This window comes from Balaenoptera musculus, chromosome 6 (genome assembly GCF_009873245.2).
Source record: "Balaenoptera musculus isolate JJ_BM4_2016_0621 chromosome 6, mBalMus1.pri.v3, whole genome shotgun sequence".
NCBI lineage: Eukaryota > Metazoa > Chordata > Mammalia > Artiodactyla > Balaenopteridae > Balaenoptera > Balaenoptera musculus.
In genome coordinates, this window is record NC_045790.1 from 115848545 (window position 1) to 115867194 (window position 18650).

The 18650-nt window shown below is 64.9% G+C and overlaps 3 protein-coding genes across 5 annotated transcripts; 2 read left to right on the plus strand and 1 right to left on the minus strand.

Moving 5' to 3' along the window:
• Positions 1 to 554: 554 nt before the first annotated feature.
• On the plus strand, positions 555 to 6636 carry SLC34A3 (solute carrier family 34 member 3). Of its 3 annotated transcripts, none has more exons than XM_036855949.1 (14): positions 555 to 689; positions 1238 to 1307; positions 1997 to 2120; positions 2397 to 2486; positions 2876 to 3004; positions 3086 to 3229; positions 3303 to 3414; positions 3486 to 3681; positions 3879 to 3968; positions 4065 to 4152; positions 4237 to 4404; positions 4477 to 4593; positions 4667 to 4791; positions 6059 to 6636. In XM_036855949.1, exons 3-14 carry the CDS (start codon positions 2036 to 2038, stop codon positions 6521 to 6523), a joined length of 1809 nt encoding a protein of 602 aa, XP_036711844.1. In that variant the 5' UTR covers positions 555 to 689; positions 1238 to 1307; positions 1997 to 2035; the 3' UTR covers positions 6524 to 6636. The 3 variants fall into 3 exon arrangements, with proteins under 3 accessions (XP_036711844.1, XP_036711846.1, XP_036711847.1); XM_036855951.1 differs by having other exon boundaries at positions 571 to 689; positions 1286 to 1307; XM_036855952.1 differs by lacking the exons at positions 555 to 689; positions 1238 to 1307 and adding an exon at positions 1384 to 1408.
• Positions 6637 to 10763: 4127 nt separating this feature from the next.
• Positions 10764 to 13264, plus strand: TUBB4B (tubulin beta 4B class IVb). Its single transcript, XM_036855718.1, has 4 exons — positions 10764 to 10927; positions 11219 to 11327; positions 11404 to 11514; positions 12047 to 13264. Exons 1-4 carry the CDS (start codon positions 10871 to 10873, stop codon positions 13105 to 13107), a joined length of 1338 nt encoding a protein of 445 aa, XP_036711613.1. The 5' UTR covers positions 10764 to 10870; the 3' UTR covers positions 13108 to 13264.
• On the minus strand, positions 13257 to 16802 carry FAM166A (family with sequence similarity 166 member A). Its single transcript, XM_036855719.1, has 7 exons — positions 16747 to 16802; positions 15109 to 15323; positions 14746 to 15008; positions 14523 to 14649; positions 14171 to 14265; positions 13760 to 13877; positions 13257 to 13345 (listed from the first exon to the last, which is right to left on the minus strand). The coding sequence occupies exons 1-7, from the start codon at positions 16800 to 16802 to the stop codon at positions 13257 to 13259; spliced, it is 963 nt and encodes a 320-aa protein (XP_036711614.1).
• Between the last annotated feature and the right edge of the window lie 1848 nt (positions 16803 to 18650).

Genomic DNA, 18650 nt, shown 5'->3' on the forward strand with positions numbered 1-18650 from the left:
CCGGTCCTGCGGGAGCAGGTCTCCCCTCCTCTACAGAACGGCTCAGAAGCGTGAGCCCGGAGGGAGGGAGGGCCTCTCCCTTCACCCCTGGCCTGTGAGGCAGCCCTGCGATGTTCGGGAGCTGTTTGGGGAGGGTCCCCCGCAGGCACAGTCCTGCTGCCACAGGTGTCCGAGGAGGTCCAGGCCCGGGGTGGGGGGACCTGCCTGAGGGGCTGCTCAGGACAGCCGCTCCCATGCCAGGCCCTCAGCTTCCTTCTGCCTCCCGGTGGCCACCAGACAGACCCTTCGGAGGGACCAGAGCACGTGCTGGAGACAATGGACGCAGACCCCACCAATTGGGCTGCAGCATCCCCGCCCCCGCACAGGAAGGAGCCCCTGGGAGGGACCGCGGGGCCCGCCCCGGGCAGCGGGCGGCAGGGGCGGACAAGAGAATGTGCTGAGAGGACACTCAGAACCCTCCTCCTTCCCGGGGACAAAGTCCCCCTGCACCAGCGACCGGTGGGCAGCAAGCAGGGGGCCGGGAAGACCAGGCCTGACGGGGAGGGGCCGGCCCCAGCTGGGCAGCTCTTCCTCCCCACATCCCAGGCGCAGGAAGGGGACTGACCCCAATAAGAGGCACTCCACGAGCAAAGGGGCCGGTCAGGGCTCAGCTGGAGAGAGAACGGGATGGGCCGAGTCTCCTGGTCCAGGTGAGCCTGGGCAGTGGGCTGCGCAGCAATGTGGCCTGGGGGAGGAGCCTCGCCCACCCTCCCCCTTGCAGATGAAGGCATGACACCCGTGACCGTGACCATTGCTGGCCACCACTGGGGCTGAGCCCGCTGGGAGCTCTGCCAGGCCCAGCCCTGCCCCAAGCCCAGACCTGAACTGGATGACCTCAGGGGCTGTTGCCTTCCCCGCCTACCTGGTGCAAAGGGCTTCCCTCTGGCCATCTGACCGGGGTAGGAAAACCACAGTGAGGTCTGTAGAGCTCAGGGCAGACTTCCCAAGGGGTCCCCAGGCTGGCCAGCCAGAGCCCCAGCCTTGGGCAGGCAGCATGCAGCATCCGGTAGTGTCACTGAGACATCCATTCATGGAAGTCCAGCACTAAGGGCCACCTGCCCAGCCCCGCCACACCCCTGGGTGACAGTGGGGCCTGGACAAGGCAGGTACTGGGGCTGCAATGGTACCCCTCGGGGGCCTCGGCTCCTGGGTAAACATTAATGGGGCTCAGTACACAGCAGGTCATGTGTGCGCCCAGCGGATCTTTGACCTGCAGCTGCTCCTGGCCTGTGTCTCCTCCCCGAAGGTGCCCCTCACTACCCACACAGGTAGGAGCTTCTAGAACCAGGTGGGGACCCAGGACACTGGGGTCAGGGCTGGGTGACCTCCAGGCCCAGGGCTTAGGCGCCCCCCCCCCCAGGAGCTGAGGGTGAGAGAGCAGCTTGGGGGCAGCAGGAGGGAGGGGGGCAGCAGGCTTCCCAGCTCCCGGGCCTTGGGCACTGGGAGCCGAGGTAGGGGGCTCGATGGGGGCTCCAGACCCAGCAGGCTGAGGAGGGAGCCTTGGGGTGGGGTGGGGGCGACCCAGCCCCCCGTCCTGCTCCCCGTCACTGGAGGTGGGGCCCTTACCAAGCGGAGATGTTGCCGTTTGGTACCAAATGCCAAAATCTAAGCCGCGACTGGCTGCAGTGGTCTCTGTGACACCTGATAGGAGAGGTCCCCGAGTCCCCGGCTCCCGACCACTTCCGGCCACCCCCCAGCACCCTAGGCCACCCACCAGGCCTTCTTCCAGCAACGGAGCCAGGGCTCCCTCAACTCTGTCCCCCCAAACTGGACTGGGCTCACGTGACAGCCACTTGAGGTCACTGTAGCCATCCCCCTGCGGACGGAGGAAGGGGAAGGTCACCAAGGCCAACAGCGGGTGGGAAGGGAGGACAGCGGTGAGGTCTCAGGCCTGGGGACCCCAAGACCTGGCGGACAGGGGGAGGAGCTGTGTCTGAACTGCCCTTCCCCCAAGCAGATCTAGACTTGGGCCTGGGCCTGTCCCTGCCCAAAATCCATGCCGAATTCCCTCACCTGCGCCCAGGCCCCTCCTGCCACTCTGGACACAGTTGGCCTGGTGGACCAGAGGCTGGGAAATGCAGGTACCAGGAGCCCCGGGGTCCCGGAGCCTCAGCCTGCCTCCCTGCCCACCCACCTGGCCCCTGACCCATTGCTCTGGGGAAGCTGGGAGAGGGGCTCCAGCCCATCCGTCCCCAGGAGAGCCCAGGGGCCAGAACAGTGAGGGTCCCCCCTCCTTCCCACTCTTGTCCCTCACCCCAAGCCCCTGTGCCGCAGTCCCCCCACCCCCTTTTGCCGCCACCTAAAGGTGTCCAGGAAACAGCTAGGTTCCTGGCCCTACCTGACCCTGACCCCTGCAGGGACCTCCGGTTCTTCCCCCATCTTGGAAGACGGGGATGTGGACCCCTGGGCCCTCCCTCAGCTGAAGGACGCTGGCCAGTCCTGGAAAGGTAGGTCTGGAGAGGCTGGGTAACCGGACAAACGAGGCTCCGACTCGCCAGGGCGTGAGCGTGAGAGGCTTCTTGGGGAGAGAGAGCAAGGAGGGGGTTTGCCCCAACGGGCCCCACGGAAACCCGCCACGCAGACCACCGCCAGGGCGCCCTGGTCCCTCGGCTCAACGGCCTGCCCGCCCACCTGCTCCCCCTCCTCCCTGCCGCGGGCAGTGAGGCTCCCCGGAGGCCCGAAGGGGCTGTCTGCTTGGCCATTCTGCAAAGGAACAGAGGAGCGGGACCCTGGCCCTGTCCTGGGAGCGGGGAGAAGAGGAAGGGGCCTGGAAGGGGAGCCGGGGGGGGGGCAGGGTGGGGGCTGGCTGAGGACGGCCCTGCCCCTCTGTCCTCAGAGCTCAGCACGGCCGCCAGGGCGCTCCGGGTGGTTGCTGGCTTCCTCAAGGGCTGTGGGCTCCTGGGCAGCCTCTACCTCTTCATCTGCTCCCTGGACACCCTCAGCTCTGCCTTCCAGCTGCTGGGCAGTGAGTGACCGGCCAGGTGGCTGGGGGTGGGGCAGCCAGCCAACCCTCCCCAGCCTCAGGGCACCTGTCTCCCGGGCGTAGGCAAAGTAGCTGGAGACATCTTCAAGGACAACGTGGTGCTGTCCAACCCCGTGGCTGGACTGGTCATCGGCGTGCTGGTCACGGTCCTCGTGCAGAGCTCCAGCACGTCCTCCTCCATCGTGGTCAGCATGGTGGCCTCCAAGCGTGAGTGCCCCTCCCCCCCCCGGGATGGTGGTGGCGGGGCGAGGGGCGAGAGGCTGATGCAGCGCCCCTACAGTGCTGACCGTCCGGGCATCTGTGCCCGTCATCATGGGCGTCAACGTGGGCACATCCATCACCAGCACCCTGGTCTCGATGGCGCAGTCGGGGGACCGGGACGAGTTTCGGAGGTGAGTGAGGTGCGGGGGAGGGCAGGGGCTGAGGCTGAGGCTTCCGACCACCCAACTCCGTGTGGCCTCAGGGCCTTCGGCGGCTCAGCCGTGCACGGAGTCTTCAACTGGCTCACGGCGCTGATCCTGCTGCCGCTGGAGAGTGCCGCGGCCCCCCTGGAGAGGCTCAGCGCCCTGGCCCTGGGCGCTGCCAGCCTGCAGCCCGGGGGGCACGCGCCTGACATCCTCAAGGTGCTGACACGGCCGCTCACACGCCTCATCGTGCAGGTGAGGCCAGCCGCTGCTTCCGGCAGGACCCACATGCCAGGCCTGGCGGGAGGGGTTTCTTGGGGAGGTGGCGACAGCCGAGGCAGATCTGGGCAGGGCGTCGTCGGTTGGGGGAAGAGAGAGCGCGGTGGGCCGGGCTGCGGTCCTCGGAGCCCCCGGGGAGTCCAACACCAGACCCAGACTCCTCTGTCCCCCAGCTGGACGCTGATGTCATTACGGGCAGCGGCAGGGGCAACGCTACCAACAGCAGCCTCATTAAGCGATGGTGTGGCACCAACGGGCAGACGGTGAGGTGCCTTTGACCCCTGACCTCCGACCCACTGAATTACCCGGTCCTGGCTACCCTGAGCCTGTCCTGAGCCCAACCCGCCTTGCCTCCCCAGACTGCAGGGAACCGCAGCAACTGTGGAGCGGCCGCTGGGGGCCCCTGCCCTGAGAGGGACAGCCCTGCCGCCGAGGAGCCGCTGCCCTGTGAGGCCCGGTGCCCACCCCTGCCCCGCCCCCCCCCCCCCCCGCACGCTGGCTGCCGCTCACCCACCCCTGCCCTGCCGCCAGGCCGCCACCTGTTCGAGGGCACAGCGCTCGCGGACCTGGCCGTGGGCTTCATCCTGCTGGCCGCCTCCCTGCTCGTGCTCTGCACCTGCCTCGTCCTCATCGTCAAGCTGCTCAACTCCACTCTGCGAGGCCGCATCGCCCAGGCCGTGAGGACCGTCATCAACGCCGGTGGGCCTCGAGGAGGCGGGGAGGGTGGGGGCGAGGAGGCCCGGCTGGGGCTGACCGGCTCCGCCTCCGCAGACTTCCCGTTCCCCCTGGGCTGGCTCAGCGGCTACCTGGCCATCCTCGCGGGCGCCGGCCTGACCTTCGTGCTGCAGAGCAGCAGCGTCTTCACCGCAGCCATTGTGCCGCTCATGGGTGAGCGCGCCAGGGGGCACCTGACCGAGGGGGCGGGGGCTCCGGGGCCCGTGACGACCCCCGGCTCCCCCAGGGGTCCGGGTGATCAGCCTGGAGCGGGCGTACCCCCTCTTCCTGGGCTCCAACATTGGCACCACCACCACGGCCCTGCTGGCTGCCCTGGCCAGCCCTTCGGATATGCTGATCAGCGCCGTCCAGGTACCGCCCTCCCGCACCCCTCCCCTGCCCCCAAGCCCCTCCCACTCCCAGCACAGGCCTGGGGCTTGCGCTCAGGCTCAGTCCCCTCCTGTCCAGCCCCGTGGGCCGGAGGTGGGAGGCCTGCCCTGGGGCCTCAGGCTCGAGCTCTCCTGGGCCCCACCTCTGACTGCCTGCTCAAACCTGCGGCCTCCTCATCTCCTGGGACCCCAGGGGCCCTGTGGGCATTTCTCAGGATCCCAGGCCTTCTCCTCTTCCCCTGCAACCTTATCATTTCCAGGATCCTGTAGTCCCAAGGTGCCTTCTCCTCCTTTCCAGCTGGCAGCTCCCCCCCCAACCTCTCCCGAGGGACCACTGCATACTGCTGGCTGTGTCCCTTTGAGGCCTCCCGGCCCTCGGGGGGCCTCAAGCCCCTCTCTGCCAACACCTCTAGGATGTCCCCCACCCCCAGGCACCTAAACCCCACAGGTCTCTACATGGACGACTCACCGTCTTCCTCCGTGCACCCTTGCCCGGTCACAATTCTGCCTCCGGGATGCCTCCCCCAGCTGCGTACCCCACGCCCAGTCCCATTCAGTCCTGCGGATTCTCTCCAGATCATCCCCTGTGCTCCACTGCTTCTGTCCCAGCACCCTAACAGGTGCAGCTCCTGAAAGCCTGGATCTTGCTGGGCTGCTGCCCACAAGAAGAGATGAACCCCAGCCTTCCCCGACTCCCACCTGCTCTCTTGCCTTGGCTCTTTGTCCACTTAGAACCTCCCAGTGCAGGGCCCTGATCCACCCCCTCCAGGAAGCCCTCCGGACTGCGCCCACCACACCGACTCCTCGACTTCTTCAGCAACCCCTGGAGGGAGTTGTGTTCCCTCCACGTGTGGCCCTGCAACTCCTCCTCACAGGAGCCAGGCCAGAGCCCAGGGCTGGGTGGCCAAACCCGCTCAGGGATGACATGAGCGGGGTCACCGTGGACGACGCGTTGGCAAGCTAAGCCAGCTCAGGGGAAGGTCGAATCCACGGGGTCATCATAGATGCAGCTACCACATGGGGATGCCGTACTAGGGTCCCAACCCTCAAAGTGTTGGGGGGTGCAGGAAGAGCGGGCCCAACACAGCTGGCCAGAATTTGCCCTCCCAGGCGGCTGTCTCGGCTAACAAGCAGGACCGCTTAGTGCCCTTTCTGCCAAGAAAGGGAGGGGCAGGCGTCCTGGGGAGCCTAGGGGACCCCGTACCACAGAGCCCAGGCTCCTGAACCCTGCCTGCCCTCCCTCCCTCCAGGTTGCCCTCATCCACTTCTTCTTCAACCTGGCTGGCATCCTGTTGTGGTACGTGGTGCCCGTCCTCCGGCTGCCCATCCCACTGGCCAAGCGCTTTGGGGACCTGACTGCCCGCTACCGCTGGGTGGCCATCGCCTACCTGCTGCTCAGCTTCTTGCTGCTGCCGCTGGCCGCCTTCGGGCTCTCCCTGGCGGGGAGTACAGCGCTGGCTGCAGTTGGGGGGCCCCTGGTTGTGCTGGTGCTACTCACCATCCTGGTCGCCATCCTGCAGCGGCACCGGCCAGCCTGGCTGCCCCGCCGCCTGCGCTCCTGGGCCTGGCTGCCCCTGTGGCTCCGTTCTCTGGAGCCCTGGGACCGCCTGGTGAGCCACTGCTGCCCCTGCAAGGCCTGCAGCCCCCCTCAGGCTGCGGCCAAGGAGGCCCACTGCTACGAGAACCCCGAGGTCCTGGCCTCCCAGCAGTTGTGAAGGGCGGACGCCCCCAACCCCGTTGACCTCTGGGTGCCCTGAGGGATCCTAGTGGCTGCGGACATCTGCGTCACCTGGATCACCTTCTTCGCAAATAAACAAGCCTGTACCCAGGTGTGGGTGGTCTTCTCTCCCCAACCCCGGGCTGCATGGGCAGCGCCGTTGCTGCCCCCCAGCGGACACCCGGGGCCCGCGTTGAGCCCTCGTGGGAGCTGGCCTTCCCCGGAGGTGCGGCTACACAGCTGATCCCCGAGGCCCAAGCTGTGACTCTGTTTCTCTCCGCGGCCACCGGGGACAGAAGGCCCTAAGTAGTGGCCAATCCAGAGCGTGGAGACTTCCCGCAGCAAGAGGCTCAGGGTCCAGGGAGGCTGGAAGCGGCCGGGGCCTTCCCTGTGGGTGCAGGAGGGAAAGGGCGACCGGCTCCCACGCACCGCCGCCGCGGAGGACGCGCGCGGGCAGCTCCTGCGCCGTCCAGCCCCCCTGTCGGCGGTCGGGCTGGAGGACGTCACGTGGCCGCGGCAGGGCCCCGAGTTCCGCAGCTGCGTCGGGGAGTGGGGAGGGGACAGGTAGGACCGGGTGGCCCCAAGACCCCCTACTCCTCTCCGTCCCCGTTCTGCCTCTCTCTTTCCGCAGAGCGCGGCACAGCGCTGCAGAGCACGGGGCTGCGGGGTGGCGCGTGGCCGGAGCGGGGGGGCGGGGGGGGAAGGCCCTGCGGGGAGGGGAGTGGGCGGGCGCGGGGCTGCGGGCGGCGGGGGCCGGGGGCCGGGGCCGGGGGCGGGCGCGGGGCAGGAGAGCCAGTGCGCGGTTTCCCGGGTCCGCCGGCCTACAGTTGGCCGGCCGCCAGGGGCGCCACCCCGCCGGCCTGGGCAAAGGGGGTGCTCAGTGCCCCCCACCCCAGGAAGTGGGTCCTGCCCGCGACGCCCGGCGCCGCTCGCACCTGGAGGCCCCCACCTACGCGAAACACCTCGGCCGCGAGGCGGTCGAAGGCCTCTGGGCCAGGTGCCCACCTGGGGGTGGAGCGTGCGGGAGGTGGCCGCTCCCCGCCCGCCCCTGCTCCTCCCCGCAGCGCAGCGGGTTTCCACACAGGACCGCTTTTGTCTGGCGGCCGGGCGGTAACCGGACACCCCTGCAGCCCAGGGCTGCCCACAACCCCAGCCCGACCTCACGCCTCCGCCATGAGAGGAGGGCATTGGCGGATCACGTCTCCCCGCATAAGTCGCGCACGGAGAGGGGTGCGCACGCGCAGACCTGCGGGCCGCTCGGGGTCTGGTTTGCCTCGTTAGCTGCTGCGGCCAGTCGCCGCCTCCCGGTCCGGGGATGCTGCCCTGACGGGGGCCACCTTCCTTCCCTGGCCCCCAGGTTTACCTAGCCAGACCCGGGGGGGACAGGTGTGAATCGCCAGGAAGATGAGACCAGGGGACCCTAGGACCAATTATTGTCCATGATCATGTCCTTTCACTTCTTCTCAGGTCCCTCCGCCCCCCTCCGTGTCCCCTAGTCCCTCTCAGCCCCTCCAGGTCTCCTGTCCCCCACAACACGCTCCTAGGTCTCCTGAGCCTGGGGCTCACCCTGGCCTCGGAAGGAGCTAGCCACACGTTCTGAGAGCCACAGGGGCCTCATGGGAACAAGACCCCTGGGGCAGGCTCATTACCCCCTTTTGGCTTCCCCCCCACTTTTTTAACCTCAGGACACACTTGTGGTTCTGACATCAACCTCACTCCCAGGGAAGTCCCCTGAGGAGGGACTGGGCCTGGCTGCTTCCCTGGGGACATGGAGGGGGCAGCTCCCCCTCCCCATGGTGGGAAGGCAAGTGAGAGGGGAAGAAAGTACCCCATGCACCTCTCCTTCCGGGGGCGGGTGAGGCCGCCCACAAAGGCTGACTGCTGGGTCCTTTGAGGCCGTGAGGACTGTCTGCCTGCTGCTCCTGCCCGGCGGTAACGCACCCTCCCGCTGGGACCATGGCCACCGGTAAACAGAGCCGTCGTTGTGGATGCCTCGGACAGCTGCAGGCTGGGGCAGGAGGGCCAGGCGCCTAGCACTCCCACAGCCCCTGCCCACTCTGCCCTGCGTCCCGCTGGGCCACAGATCTGCACTGGGCCCAGACCGGCCCCCCAGCCCAACCTCTCCACCCTGCAGCAGGAACACCCTTGGCTGAGGGTGGGGACCTGCAGGGCTTCCCCCCGCCAGCCCTGGGCAGCAGTGGCAACTGTGGTCCTTGGCCGAGGGCCACGGGGAGCTTCCTGCTGTCTTGTTCCCAGCCAGTGTTCACTTTGGGAGGGCAAGGTGGACAACCTGGTGCCACGGGGGGCTCTGGGGCTCACACCTGGGTGGGAGACACAACCTCTATTTTGTTACCTGTAAAGTAGGGGTGTCACGCTGAACTCCCAGCCCTGTGGGCACTAGTCACAGGAAACAGGGACCTTTGCCAGTGGGGATCTCAGCCAAGGGTGGGGGGCAAGGAGAGAAGGCTTTGACAAACATCTCGAAGAGCACCGCTCACTGGCTCACTTGGAGGAAAATCTGAGCTTCTCCCTTTCTCACCAATTTGTGGGTTTGTGACAACTCAATGCTACCAGGCCCCAGAGCCTCCCTGCTGCAAGGCCAGGGCCTTGCAGACTGCTGCTTGGGCAGCTAAGCTACTTTGCAGGGCACCGTGAGAACCCCAGATGCCAGGCAGTGACCCTGCACACCCCACATGCCACTGCCTGTGGCCAGCAGAAGCCGGGCCCACCTTCCTGGACTGGCGTGGAGGAGGGGACTGACCAGCACTTTGACATGCTGACTCACCCTCCAGGTCAGGACTGCAGCTGCAGACCACTCTCAGGAGATGGAAAGGCTAATCTCTATGCCAGCATGCTGCTTGCCCCAACAATTCCATCCACAGGTTAAGTATAGCATGACGTGTCCTAACGCTGCAGTATGCCATGATACCGTAGTGTCATGTATTACATAGTGAAGAGGGCAGCGCATTCTCTTTAGGTAGAAATAACCAGGTATTGCCCCCAACACCGTTGGGTTGGTGAGCAAAGGTGGGTAAGAACCGCACTGAGAAAATCAGAATCTAGAGAGGACCCAGTGGCCACGGCAATGGAGGCTGTCCAGGGCAGACGCAAGGGCGTAATTCCTGGTTTCTTAAATGTTACGAAAATATAATGCAAGTGTACTGTTTTTAAAAGGATTGATTAAAGGTGTGACCACGTGTAATTTAACTGTTTTTCCTTCATAAATTTTTCTTCCCCCCAAACAAAAATCAAGGACGAGTAAAAACATTTGTCCACCCAGGTGTACTGGTCCGTGGTTGCCCAGAGGCCTGGGCGCTGCCCTCGTCTCCACGCAGCTCCGTTTTCTCCTGGGGCCAAGGCCTCAAGGCGACAGGCGCAGGGCCAGCGCAGTCTCCACAACAAGCCGCTGCCAGGCAGGGCCCCCTCCCGCCCTGCCCTGCCCTGCCCTGCCCTGCCCTGCTCTCCCCTCCCCGCCCCACCGGGCCCACCTCTCCCCTCCTCTGTCCCCTCTCCCCGGCCCGGCGCAGCGGCCCCACGTGCTCCCCCACCTGCTCGCGACGCGTGTGGACCAAGGAGGGGAGCAGGGAGCCACAAGGCCTCCGCCGCTCTGGGGGGAGGGCCCGACTCCACCGACACACCCGCCCGGCCTCCGCCTCCGCCGCCGCCGCCCCTTGGCCCCTGAGCCCCGTATGTCTCTGTTATGAACGGCCCCGCGCCGCTCCTCGGCTCGGAGACCCCGCAACCTGCGCTCGGCCGCCCTCGGGAGGGCGCAAGGTAGGCCCGGGCTTGTGCGCTCGCCCACGGGGCGCGCCCCGCCCGCCTTCCCCGGGCCTCGGGCCGGCCCTCCCCCGCCCTCCCCCCTTGGCCCCTCCCGAGCCCGCGCCCCCGCCCGCGTGGGTCCCCGCGGCACTGCGGCGGTTACCAGGACGCTGGCCCAGCGCAGCCAATAGCGCCGGCCTGTCGGCGTGCTCTCCGGAGCCAACCAATGAAAGGACAAATCAATCATTTGAAACACCCAATGGACAGAGCACCGCAGAGCGAGGGGGGTATTTTGATAGGGAGAGCAGAGGCCGCGGCGGACCAATAAAGGGCCAGAGGCGTTGGGAAGGCGGGCGTTAGGTGGATCGATTGACGGAGCTGCAGCCAATCAAATGAGGACGCTTGCCAGCCTCGCTCTGGAAGCCCAATACGAGGCTGGCGGGGGCGGGTGCGGCGGGTATATAAGCACCGGCGGCGAGTCAGTTGTAGCACTCTGCGCGCCAGCTCTTCGGTTCTCGCTCTTGATCTGCCACTGCAGCCGCCCCCCGTCGCCGCCGCCGCCGCCGCCGCCGCCGCCGCCGCCGCCATGAGGGAGATTGTGCACCTGCAGGCCGGCCAGTGCGGCAACCAGATCGGCGCCAAGGTGAGCGGGGGCGTCGGGGCCGGCGCAGGTCTTCCGGGCGGGGGGAGCGGGCGGCGGGAAAAATGGCGGCAGCGGGCGGGCGGCGGCGGCCCCGCATTGCGGCCCCGCGCGGCGCCCGAACCGGAGCCGGGGCGGGGGCGGCAGCGAGGGCCCTTGGGGACGGCCCGGCGGCGGCGGCGGCGGCGGCGGCGGCGGCGGGGGAGGGGAGGGCCGCGCCGTCCGGGGTGGGGCCGGCTCCGGGCACCTCAGGCGTGACTCAGCCCCGGCCCGGCCCGCCCGCGTCTCCCGCAGTTTTGGGAGGTGATCAGCGATGAGCATGGCATCGATCCTACTGGCACCTACCACGGGGACAGCGACCTGCAGCTGGAGCGGATCAACGTATACTACAACGAGGCCACGGGTGAGACCCCGCGCCCTTTCCCCACCCCCCTGCCGCCCCGCGGCCCTCCCCTCGCTGACGCTCTCCCGCCCCCCAGGTGGCAAGTACGTGCCCCGCGCCGTGCTCGTGGACCTGGAGCCGGGCACCATGGACTCCGTGCGCTCGGGGCCCTTCGGGCAGATATTCAGGCCGGACAACTTCGTCTTCGGTGAGCCGCAGATCGGGCTGGCGGGTGGCTTGATAGCCAGGGCGGCTCAAAGGTCAAGGGGTGCCCAAGGTCACCAGCTTTAGAACCGTAGAGCCGAGGTCCTGATTCATTCTGCACTCCCAGTAGAAGCGGGGTTCAAGGACACTCTCCTTCCCTCCCGAGTCACTCAATCCCCTCTCCTAAAGCGGCTTTGAGGGGAAGGCCCAGCTGTCCGCACGCGCGGAAGGAGCAGGCAGATGTAATCTGCCAGCCGTGCAGGCTGAGTCAGAGGCAGTGGCAGTTTATCTGCCCTTGGGAATTGGCGGAGGCTGCCCGTGGGAGCAGCTGGCTTGTTGTTCAACTACTTTAGCTTGAACTTTTGATTTTTAATCGGGTACGTCGTTACCTTATCAGTTTGGGGGTCCACCTGCTGTTCCTGCGGTGGGGGGGGGTTGTGTGTCACCTCACGCCGTGTCATTTGGCCTTTCTGGCACGGGTGACCAGTGGTGACCACATGCCTGGCCGAAGAGTGACTGGCTGGTCTCTTTTGCAGGTCAGAGCGGTGCTGGGAACAACTGGGCCAAGGGGCACTACACAGAAGGTGCGGAGCTGGTGGACTCGGTGCTGGATGTTGTGCGGAAGGAGGCGGAGAGCTGTGACTGCCTGCAGGGCTTCCAGCTGACCCACTCGCTGGGGGGCGGCACCGGCTCCGGGATGGGCACCCTCCTCATCAGCAAGATCCGCGAGGAGTACCCCGACCGCATCATGAACACCTTCAGCGTGGTGCCCTCGCCCAAGGTGTCGGACACTGTGGTGGAGCCCTACAACGCCACCCTCTCCGTCCACCAGCTCGTAGAAAACACAGACGAGACCTACTGCATTGATAACGAGGCTCTCTATGACATCTGCTTCCGCACCTTGAAGCTGACCACGCCCACCTATGGTGACCTGAACCACCTAGTGTCGGCCACCATGAGTGGGGTCACCACCTGCCTGCGCTTCCCAGGCCAGCTCAATGCTGACCTGCGAAAGCTGGCTGTCAATATGGTCCCCTTCCCCCGTCTGCACTTCTTCATGCCCGGCTTCGCCCCACTGACCAGCCGGGGCAGCCAGCAGTACCGGGCGCTGACAGTGCCCGAGCTCACCCAGCAGATGTTTGATGCCAAGAACATGATGGCGGCCTGCGACCCCCGCCACGGGCGCTACCTGACCGTGGCCGCCGTGTTCCGGGGCCGCATGTCCATGAAGGAGGTGGACGAGCAGATGCTCAACGTCCAGAACAAGAACAGCAGCTACTTCGTGGAGTGGATCCCCAACAACGTGAAGACGGCCGTGTGCGACATCCCACCCCGGGGGCTAAAAATGTCTGCCACCTTCATCGGCAACAGCACGGCCATCCAGGAGCTGTTCAAGCGCATCTCGGAGCAGTTCACAGCCATGTTCCGCCGCAAGGCCTTCCTGCACTGGTACACGGGCGAGGGCATGGACGAGATGGAGTTCACCGAGGCCGAGAGCAACATGAACGACCTGGTGTCCGAGTACCAGCAGTACCAGGACGCCACGGCCGAGGAGGAGGGGGAGTTTGAGGAGGAGGCAGAGGAGGAGGTGGCCTAGGGCTGTGCGGTACCGGGTAAAGCGTGGAAGCCGTGGGAACTCTTTATTCACTCACAGCCTGTTCTCTGATAGCCCCGTCTTACTGTGCGTGTATTTGTTCTTCTTGTCTCGACATCACATGCTGTACAGGTACCACCATTAAAGCGTTTTCATAGTGTCTGGCTGCGCCTCTCCAGTTCCTTCTGATAGGCCTTGCGGGTGCTGTTGCCGAACGTCAGTGCGTAGTTGTCCTGCGTGGCTGCGAGGGGCACCACTGCAGCTGAGCCCTTGGGCTCGCCACGTGCGCAGGGTGAGCGCGCGAGTGACTGCTGGAGGGGTCAGCTCGGCCTGCGAACACGCAGACTCTTGGGAGCTTGGGGCTGCCCTGGGCACCTGCCTCCTGAAGGCGGGTCCGGCCTGTGCACAGGAAACCTCTAGAAAGCCAGTGTGGAGGCAGCTGGCCTCTGACTTTTAGTGTCAGGGCTGTGAAACCCTTCTACACTGGGGAAGAGGGGACATTGGGTAGTCCTGCCCCAAGGGAAACTTGTGGTCACACAGCTGGCCTTCTGCCTGAGGTTCAGCACAGGTAATGGGGCCCAGCCCTGGACTCCTCCCCACTGACCTGTCACCATGACCTTGTCTGGGATGGGGGCCGGGAGCCTACTGCACTCACATGGTATGAACCCCATGTAGAAAGGTATCAGGCCTTGGCTTCTGTAGATGGTGTTGCTAGGCCACTGCGCTCTGGGCAGCCTCTCGCCCGGGGCACGGATGGGATTTCTGAGCAGGAACTGCGGAAACAGGCAGGCGCTGCCATGTGCTGCCACCCCCAACTGGTAACCAGTGAGCAGAATGTCCCGGTGGGTGCAAGGCTGACGTTCTCCTGGGAATGAGTGGCTCGGGGTCTTTCCCCGTCTGTCCACAACACTCCGGAGCAGGGAACCAAGACCTAGTCAGAAAGACGTTTGGGGGGTGGGGGCGGGCGGAGGGGGAGCAGCCTCTTTGGGCCAGGCAGAGCCCCCTCCCTCCAGGGAAGCCAGAGCATGGAGACCGCCGTGCTCGCCCAGGGATGGTGTCCGCATACCTGGCTCTTGTCAAACTCATCCGCGGCCTGTGCGACCCCATCGCGAAAATTCATCCCTATCACCCAGGCAAACCGAGGGACAAAGCCAGCATAACCTGGGGAAGGAGGAGCCAGGGTCCCGCTCCCAATCATGTCCATCTTCCCCTCGCCCGGGCATTTGCACCTGCTCCCAGGGGGGTTAGGGAAGTGTGTCTGGACTCCTCTCTCTCCCTAAACAGACAGGAATGGGCCAGCAGGAGCTCCCAGACTTTGGAAGGGCCCATGGGCAGCCTCCTCACTTGCTCTCCCCAGGTCCTGCCTGGGCCCTTGGATCCTTGCGGGGGCGTGTCGTGCCCCGGCCCCAGGCACCCACCTGAGATGGCCTTGCGCTGGATCAGGTTGGGGTGGTCCAGCTGGGGCAGCCTGTGGAAGCTGCCCACATGTAGTGTCTCCTGCTGGTGCACTGGGGGCGGGCACTCTTCCCTCCTGCAGGGGCACAGCTGGAATGGGGAGGGGCAAGTCAGCTCCCCAGCCCCCGCCCGGCTCTGGCTGGGGTGAGGCTTGATCGCAGTGCTCACGACGTGTCTCTCAATTACCTGGTACCGCGTGGGGGCCTCACGGGCAGGGGTGGCGCTCTTCCAGGCCTCTTCCCCTAATGCCAACCGCAGGCCCGGGTGTCCAAGGTCCCTGGAGTCCCCCTTCCTGCCCGATGGGCAAGGGGAGTAGGGGGGGTAGGGCATGAAGCCTGCAGGCAGTGGGACTTGCCTGGATAGATTCTCTCCTCCCAGCGGCCCCTGGGCATCCACCTCCTGGGGTGGGAACTGGCCCAGGATCTCAGAGTTCTTGTAGGGCTTCAGACCTGTATGGACAGGGCAGCCTTGAGCCACAGCGGGCACGGGGCGTCCCCGGGGCTGCAGGGCCGGTGGGCCTGCAGGGCCGGTGGGCGGGCGGCGGCTTACTGGTGTACTGGGAGACATAGGGCTCTGTCAGTTCACGGCAGGGCGTAAAAGGCGGCTTGGACTTGCTGAAGTCCTCGATGAACTTGGGCTTGGCTATGGGGGACAGCACGGAGCACGGGCTCTTCTGCACGCTGGCGTCCGTGAGCAGCTGCGCCGTGGTGCGCCCATAGGTGTTCCCCACCTGGTAGCGCAGCTGCGGGTAGAAGCCGGCATAGCTGTGGAGGAGAGAGGAGCAGGTGTGGATCCAGCCTACCGGCCACAGGCAAGATCCTCAACCCCGCCTACAGAATGGGGTCACAGCAGCACCTGCCGTCCGGGGCTCTTGGGGCTTGAATGGGCAGCACAGGCCAAGCACTGAGAACAGGGCTGGGCCACGGGAGGGGAGCTCTGTCATCACCACCATCGGGGTGCCATCCACCCAGCCATCTTCCAACAACAAGGATCTTAAAGATGAGGGAACGGGGAGCTCTGCCTGCCGCAAAGCATTGCAGGGGTGGTGACAGGGTCTGGGCCTCGGGCTGAGGCACAGGGGAGCCCACTATACACGAGTCGGTCCCGCCAGGAAGGTATGGTGGGCATTGGGCCCAGATGGTGGCCACCCGGGAGACTGGCGGTTGAGCCGAGCGTCATTGAGGCCTGTGGGGAAGTGGTGTGGGCACCATGGCTAAGCCCTGAGGGGCAGCTGGTGTCCAGTGCTGCCCGGGGGCCTGTGTAACATCCAAAGGGTGTGCGTTGCTTTCCTCTTAAAAACTGCTCAAGAGAATGCAGGTTTGTCAGTCAACAAGCTGAGCGAGGCTGGGGCTGAAGGTGAGAGCCTCTTCAGTGTCACCAGAGTTGGGTCTGGTTCTTCCCAGCCTTTTCCTTGTACGTGGTCTGAGTGTGTGTTGGTGCGCACACACACTCTGGAGGCCTGTTTCTATTCTTATTTATTAGGTTGTGCCGCACAGCATGCAGGATCTTAGTTCCCTGACCAGGGATCCAACCCGTGGCCCTTGCAGTGGAAGCTCAGAGTCTTAAACGCTGGATTGCCAGGGAAGTCCCCCGTTTCTGTTGTTGACATGCGGGACACCTAGCAAGGTGGCCTGGCATCGGTGCCCATCAGTTTACTCCGGATGCTCCTCTCCTCTTTATGTTTTTAATTTTTTTTTTTTTGGCCGTGCAGCATGCAGGAACTTAGTTCCCCAACCAGGGATGGAACCTGTGCCCCCTGCAGTGGAAGTGCAGAGTCCTAACCACTGGACCGCCAGGGAAGTCCCCAGCTCATCTCCTCTTTAAAGCGCGGAGTGCTCTATGGAAGGAGAGGCCAGCCTCCCCAGCTGTCGCACCGTCCCCAGTTTCTGCTCTCGACAGACGTGCTGGCCACCTGGGACGGCTGCACCAGCAGGGCAGGTTGGCCGGGCCCTCTCGAACTCGCCCCAGCCCTCCTGCCCGGCCCCTCCGGCCCTCGGCCTCACTCCCATTTCCCTGGCCTTCCGGGTCCCCAGGCTCCTGCTTAAGGGCCCCACCCTCTGGCCTCAGCTTCCCGGAGACCCAGCTCTGGGACTCCCCTCACAGCCGAGCAACCTTCAGCCGTTAGGCCCCGGCCCTGCTCCCCCATCCTCGGGAACCCCAGCCTCCCCCCAGGGCTCTGGCACTTACCCAGGGATGTAGTGAGGTTCCGGCGAGAAGAGGTTGTGCTTCTGAGTAGCTGTCATCGCGCCTCAGCTCTGCCTGGGCTGCCCTCAGCCCCTCGCACGCCTGCAGCTGGCTCCTTCCAGAGAGGAGTCCTTGTTGCCTGGCAACCTTTGTGAAGAGGCCCAGCATTGGCATTGTTGGGCAGCACCTGGGCCAGGCCCCTTTCCACACCCTGTGAGTACTCCCGTTTTATGGGAGGCCCGGGGAGGCGTCTCACTGAGGACAGACCTAGAGCTTGGAAAATGGGGACTGTAATTGCAGCTGAGTCGGTCCTGCTAGGTAGTGAGAGGCAGGGTTGGGTTTGAACGCTTGCTACCCACAGGAGGCCTACGTAGCCAACTGAAGGACAGCCTCCCAGGGTGAGGCTAAGGGAGCCCCACCCCGAGCCCCCTCCTCAGATGCAAGGCCCTGGACGCTTTGGAGGCATTGCCACAAGGTTCCTGAACCGGGGAGCTGCTGGGACTCTGTCCTGGAGGGTCTTTCCTCTGGAGCTGGGCACTATTTTCCATTTTAAAGAAATCCTGATCTGTGTGTGTGTGTAGGGAGGACTTTCTAACCGTAAAAACGAAGAAAAATGTCATAAAGGGAACGATTAGCAGGTTCGAGTACGTGTCAAAAAAACAGTATAAACAATACTAAAAGGCAGATGACCAACTGGGGAAAAAGTTTGCAACAAGTGTTATGTGCAGATGTGATATCAGTGGAAACAACCTTACAAAACAAACCTATGAAAAATTAACACCCCAATAGAAAAATACATGTGAAATGTGCCCATAGTCAATGAGGGCAGAGCCTCAGTCAAACAAATGCTGATGAAACGCTGATGCTGGCAGTTTCTGACGCTCCTTGCCAGCATGAGGACCACCTCTAATTTGGGGACACAAAGACTGCACAGGCTTTGACCCACCGCTTCCACTCGGTGCGTCTATCCTGAGGAAATGATCCATGTTTAGCTGAAGACAGGTGTGCATGTCATCTGCCGTGGCGGATGGCAGTATTTGTTACAGGGAGAACTCCCAGCTACTCACGCCCAGTGACAAGGGCTCTGACAAGCTATACCTGCATCTGTGGGTGATTATGCCCTCAGAGAACACCATGCACCACGGGAAGGGCCCCGGAGCACAGGCTGGGAGCCCCCCGCCCTGATGAAAGGTGTGTTTCCTCCAGAAGTCTCTATCGGTCTGCCTGTCTATCTGGAGCACCTCCCGAGGCCAGGCAGGGTCAGCGTCAGATGGGAGGGCTCTGGAGAGGAAGAGACCGGGGTTGCGGAGGAGGAGACATTCTTGGCCGGGCCCTGCCTGGATGAGGCCAAGGCCAGGGCTGGGCTGGTTGGCTGGTCAGCTCTGGAGGGCACCGCAGGGCCCGGTGCGCAGATGGACTCTCTCGCTCACCCAGCCTCGTCATTGTCATTCCTTTGTGTTTCAGCCTCAGCAGCCCCAGCCGTTTGTGATACCCTCCAGCCTCTGTGCCCCCAAGAAGACAGGCCTCCCCACCTCGGCCCCACCTGCGCCGCCAGGCCCGCCTCTGGGGTGGGCACGGTCCGCTCAGAGCCCACCACCGTTGCTCCACTTTTCCGAGGGCCGGGTTTTCCGCGGGGGCTCTTCTGCTCTAGGGTGTCTCCCTGGACCCTGCACCCTACCCCCACGCCTCCTTCCGCTGGCCCTGCACAGCTAGGCGCCCCCTGGCCCCTGCCCCCTTCTCCACCCTCTGCCAGGGCCTCAGTCCTCCCCAAAGCCCTACTAGAGTGGACCCCAGCCCCCCAAGAGACCACAAAGTCCAGGAGAGGGGAAGTGTTGGGGCAAGAAAGCGGGGAAGGGAGGAAAGGTGGCCGAGCCAGGAGTCACGGGGGCGGGGCGTCTGGGGGCCTC

Bases quoted from the DNA above. Each gene is read 5' to 3' on its own strand.
- FAM166A (XM_036855719.1), bottom strand. From the start codon at position 16,802: ATGACAGCTACTCAGAAGCACAACCTCTTCTCGCCGGAACCTCACTAC. The intron at 13,878-14,170 runs GTATGCGGACAC...CTGTTTCCGCAG, and splicing joins ATGAGTTTGACAAGAGCCAG to TTCCTGCTCAGAAATCCCAT. The intron at 13,346-13,759 runs GTGAGTGCAGTA...TGCCCCTCGCAG, and splicing joins CTACATGGGGTTCATACCAT to CCACGCAGGACAACTACGCA.
- TUBB4B (XM_036855718.1), top strand. From the start codon at position 10,871: ATGAGGGAGATTGTGCACCTGCAGGCCGGCCAGTGCGGCAACCAGATC. The intron at 10,928-11,218 runs GTGAGCGGGGGC...CGTCTCCCGCAG, and splicing joins GCAACCAGATCGGCGCCAAG to TTTTGGGAGGTGATCAGCGA. The intron at 11,515-12,046 runs GTGAGCCGCAGA...TCTCTTTTGCAG, and splicing joins GCCGGACAACTTCGTCTTCG to GTCAGAGCGGTGCTGGGAAC.
- SLC34A3 (XM_036855949.1), top strand. From the start codon at position 2,036: ATGCCGAATTCCCTCACCTGCGCCCAGGCCCCTCCTGCCACTCTGGAC. The intron at 2,121-2,396 runs GTACCAGGAGCC...TGACCCCTGCAG, and splicing joins CCAGAGGCTGGGAAATGCAG to GGACCTCCGGTTCTTCCCCC. The intron at 3,230-3,302 runs GTGAGTGCCCCT...GCGCCCCTACAG, and splicing joins CAGCATGGTGGCCTCCAAGC to TGCTGACCGTCCGGGCATCT.